Source organism: Apis laboriosa, unplaced genomic scaffold, assembly GCF_014066325.1.
Source record: "Apis laboriosa isolate Shangri-la unplaced genomic scaffold, ASM1406632v1 scaffold5_cov152, whole genome shotgun sequence".
Taxonomy (NCBI): domain Eukaryota; kingdom Metazoa; phylum Arthropoda; class Insecta; order Hymenoptera; family Apidae; genus Apis; species Apis laboriosa.
Genome location: NW_025223857.1, coordinates 654029 through 659128, shown reverse-complemented (window position 1 = coordinate 659128; position 5100 = coordinate 654029). Strand labels below are relative to the sequence as shown.

Sequence of the window (5100 nt, the reverse complement as noted above, 5' to 3'; positions counted from 1 at the left end):
TCTAATCGACTATGTTTTAATGAGAAACCCGAGATCATTCCAATAAAAAAAATTAAAGTATAATTTTTAAATAAAAATTATTCGTAATTACTAAATACTTCTATTGCAATATAGTTTGTCGATAACGAATACATTAAATTGCTACAAGCTTACAATTTTTTCTGCTAGATGGCCATGATTTTCACAAATTAATTTCTTTTATCATTATTTACTCGATAAACGCGTGTAATTGGAGACATAATTATTAATTTACTGTTCAATTATCTTATGTATCTTTGTTTCTATATTAAAAATGAATCGTTGATAATATAAATCCTCCTTTTCGTATGTTTGCAAAAGATGTCATTTTGATTGTTATTACGAAGAGATACGGATATAAAAACAGAGATATACGTAAAGATAGTCTATACGAAGTGATATTATGTGTATTAGTTTAAGGTTAACCAATATCATATACGAACCTAAGCGAATAAAGCACAGTCAACTGTCGCAAGTGCTAGTCACCAACAATTTATTGTGAACTTGAAATGTAATGGGATATTTACATGCCAAAAAATAGATACGTTTATTTTTAACTGTAAGTGACGTGAAATTTTGACAAGATTTATTTATACTTTGTATTATCTTCTCTAATAATTTTCGTTTCAACGGTATTATAATAACAAACATTTGAATTATTGTTCCGGTTCATCTCGGAAATGAAAGTTTCAAATGACAGTTTTATTATTTATTAAAAATCTGTTCTATTAAGCATAATTATTTGAAATTATCAAAATTGTTGATTATTTTATATAAAAAAATCATCGTATTTATTATTATATAATTTAAATTCAAACCGTGTGTCAATTCGAATGTATTATGTAAAATGAAATGACATTTTTATGAACATAGTTGTTATAATAATTTTTTATTGTTACTAAAAAAATGAAACTCAAAAATACTTGTTCTATTATAATTTTACATATTTGCTCTATTATAAAAATAATCAAATTAAAATTAAAAATAATATAGTCTATTAATATTTAATAATGTTGATAATTTCACTATTATTATTTCTACAATATATTTTTTATTTTTTTAGTTGAATTTACTTTGTTATCTTATTATTCTAAAAAGATCAATTAACAGAAATAATAATTATGCTATATCTATTTCGATTTCTAATGATATATTTTTTTTATCATTCGTGAATATTTGTGATAAAATAATAAAATTATTATATCAGAGATTTTAATTATTTTATTTTATTTTATTTTTTCAGGAAAAATTGATTTAATAAATCAAATGCCATCATGGATGGAAAAATAAAAAAAGAAAGAAAAAAACATCCTAGAGAAGGAGCAAATCCTCTTAGTATTTTAACATTTGCGTAAGTTTTATAAAATGTAATGACTTGTTTAATTTTTTCCTTGTCATGCCCTACTAATAAAAATGTAACTTAAATTGATAAGTAAACAATATCTTGAAAACAATATCTTTAAATAAATATATGAAATTCTTGTGTAAATAAAGTGACATTTATCTTGAATTTCATTATTAACCCAATAATACTTTATTGGTATTGTTATCTATTAGTATTCTTAGACAGAATTTTTTTGAAGGTATATTCTCATTATCTTTTTCCATTATCTTTAATCAGCGAACATTAATATAAATTGCTTGAAAACAGATAATATTCTAGGTTTAAATATTTAGCTCAATCATTGATTTAAAGATAATGGAAAATAAGATAAGTGATATTGTTTTCTTTTTATCATTTTAAAATTCTATTGAATTAAAATGTTATTTATAATTATTAGTAATAATAATAATAATAATAATAATAATAATAATAATAATAGTAATAATAATATAATGTAATAATAATTATATTTTTTATTAATAGATTTACACTTCCTATTTTTTGGAATGGTTCTCGTAAAGATTTAGAAGTAACTGACTTATACAGACCTCTTAAAGAACATAAAAGCAGTTATTTAGGAACAAAGATATCAAAAACATGGCAAAAGGAATACAAAGCTTATGAAAAACAGAAGTTGCTAAATGAAAAAAAGGGAAAATACAATCAAAAAAAATTAAAGGAGCCTAGTTTATTAAAGGTTCTTTTCAAATGTTTTGGTTTTCAATTACTCATATATGGAATATTTTTAGCGGTTGCGGACATTGTGCTTAGGTACATAATCATTTAACATATATTACTATGATAGAAAATACATTAAATACATTGAATAATATGATTATTGGTTCAGATTGTCACAACCTTTGTTTCTTCGTTTTTTGATCCATTACTGCAGTCAACCGAAAGTCGAGTCTATACCAATACATACTGTAATGACCAGATTGTACAATTTTTCAAATTCTCAAGTTCATGAAATTGACAATGTGACGAAACCGTTAAGTCCCTTAAATCTCCTTTGTTTTCTAACTGTTAATTCTTTTCTCCTATATGGCATTAATTTTTTTTGCTTAAAATTTTTTTTTTTTTTGCTTAGAAAGTAGAACAAAGTTGATTGCTACTAGTTGATTATCAAAGTAACTACTACTTAATACTAATATTATTTTGGATATTTTTTCGTAGTTTGCAATAAAATTAATCAATAAAATATGTAATAATTCATTAAAAGTAATTTTATATATTTATCTTATATACAGGGTACTACAGCCGTTATTTCTTGGTCGACTTTTGAGAATGTATAATAGTGATAATAATTTAGAGGAAGAAAAAGAAAATGCCTATTTATATGCGGGTGGTATAATACTGTGTTCATTTTTATTGTTATTTGTTAGTCACCCATATATGATGGGTGTACTTCATATTGGAATGAAGTTACGTGTGGCTTGTTGTACATTGTTATATAGAAAAGCATTGAAGCTTTCAAGAACTGCTTTAGGAGACACAACAGTGGGACAAGCAGTGAATCTCTTGTCTAATGATGTTAATAGATTTGATATAGCAATAATATATATACATTATTTGTGGATTGGTCCACTTGAAACTATCATTATAACATATTTTATGTATAGACAAGTTGAATTATCTGCTATGCTTGGAGTTATAGTACTTTTATTATTTATTCCTTTACAAGGTAATTCAAATTAATAATTTCATATTTAAATATATGTTAGCTTTAAATATATGTATAATTTTTTATATTTTATGATATCGATTTTTTTTTCGTTTTTTTATTTTTTTCTCTTTGTTTTTTCTTTTATAAATACATAGGATATTTGGGTAAAAAGTCCTCGGTGTTCAGATTAAAAACTGCTATTAGAACAGATGAAAGAGTCCGTTTGACCAATGAGATTATTAGTGGCATTCAAGCAATCAAAATGTATACCTGGGAGAAACCATTTAGTAAATTAATCGAAAGAGCTAGAAGGTATCTCATATGCGTCTTTTAATACGATTTATATTCTTATATTCTTATATAATATATATTCTTATATAAATATGAAATTATTGATATTGTTATAGGAGAGAAATTAATATTATACGATATATGTCTTTTATTAGAGGTATTACTATGTCTTTTATTATGTTCACTACAAGGATGTCGCTTTTCATTACTATACTAGCTTATATACTGTATGGTCATAAAATTACTGCTGAGAAAGTGTTTATGTTACAAGCGTATTACAATATTTTACGTCTAACTATGACCGTCTATTTCCCACAAGGCAAGTATGTTTGAATAAATAATTATTAACGCTTGATTAATAAATTTAACAAAAAAAATATTGATAATACAAATAGGAGTAACACAAATAGCAGAATTATTAGTTTCTATAAAACGTTTACAAAAATTCATGTTGTACGAAGAACTTGAGGAAACAAGCGAGAAAACGGAAGAATATAAAAATGAGAGATCAAAAGATGAAAAGAAGAAAAATGACGTTAATAAAATAGAAAAAGATATAAATGATGTAAAAAGTCAGACAGATGTCGAAACAAACAATCAAGCGGAATATATTTTATCATTAAGAAATGCTAATAGCAAATGGTTTGTACACGAGCAAGAAGATACGCTGAAGAATATTAATATTAATGTGAAGTCGGGCGAATTAATTGCTGTTGTTGGTCAAGTTGGTTCTGGTAAAAGTAGTTTGCTTAATGTGATATTAAAAGAATTACCTTTGAACTCTGGTATAATAGAGGTTTGTATCGTTTCTTGGATAATTATATCTTGTTTGTATAATTTGCCTCACTCGTATACGTCTGATAGATATGTCTTATCAATACGATAGTTGAAAATTTGTTTTATATTATTTTATAGATAAATGGTAAAATTACATACGCTAGTCAAGAACCATGGCTGTTTGCCGGTTCCGTTAGACAAAATATTTTGTTTGGTAGAAAATTGGATCAATTTCGTTACGATCGTGTAATTAAAGTCTGCCAACTAAAAAGAGATTTTACTTTATTACCATACGGAGACAAAACGATCGTTGGTGAAAGAGGAATTAGTTTGTCCGGTGGTCAACGTGCTAGGTAATTATTATATATATATATATATGCATTCTTTTAAAAATACAATACTACGTTATAATGAATTCATTAATTTATATGCATAGGATAAATTTAGCCAGAGCGGTTTATTCAGAAACAGAGATATACTTGTTAGATGATCCGTTAAGCGCCGTAGATGCTCATGTAGGCAAACACATGTTCGAAGAATGTATCGTGAAATATTTAAAAGGAAAGACTAGAATTCTCGTTACGCATCAATTGCAATACTTACAAGCTGTAGATAGAATAATTGTTCTGAAAGATGGAGCAATCGAGGCGGAAGGGTATGATTCGTGGTGTCCAATTTTTTGCCATTACTTTAAATTCGTTTAAATTACAATTATTATTTATTTTAGTTCTTACGAGAAACTTGCTTCCATGGGAATGGATTTTGGAAGATTGTTGGAGAAAGAGAGCGAAGAAGAAGAGCAACGATCAGGATCTAATCCTCCAAGTAGGACTACTTCTCGAAACGCTAGTGTAACATCATTGAGTTCATTAAAAAGTAACGCTAGTGAGAAAAATGATCCAGTCGAAGTATGTTCATAAGAAAAAAAAAAAAAAAAAAAAAAAAATAAATATAGATTGAATTA

General features: G+C 25.7%; 1 protein-coding gene across 1 annotated transcript in view; it reads left to right on the top strand.

Annotated features, from left to right (window-relative positions):
* Positions 1 to 289: 289 nt before the first annotated feature.
* LOC122718161 (probable multidrug resistance-associated protein lethal(2)03659) overlaps positions 290 to 5100 on the top strand; it is a 7989-nt gene continuing 3178 nt past the window's right edge. The window contains exons 1-10 of the mRNA XM_043942943.1: positions 290 to 577; positions 1262 to 1369; positions 1886 to 2173; positions 2653 to 3086; positions 3224 to 3380; positions 3476 to 3678; positions 3755 to 4155; positions 4275 to 4489; positions 4573 to 4791; positions 4864 to 5044. Of these exons, the coding sequence (XP_043798878.1) occupies positions 1293 to 1369; positions 1886 to 2173; positions 2653 to 3086; positions 3224 to 3380; positions 3476 to 3678; positions 3755 to 4155; positions 4275 to 4489; positions 4573 to 4791; positions 4864 to 5044 (2175 nt within the window). The 5' untranslated portion in view covers positions 290 to 577; positions 1262 to 1292. The remainder of the gene's footprint in view (positions 578 to 1261; positions 1370 to 1885; positions 2174 to 2652; positions 3087 to 3223; positions 3381 to 3475; positions 3679 to 3754; positions 4156 to 4274; positions 4490 to 4572; positions 4792 to 4863; positions 5045 to 5100) is intronic.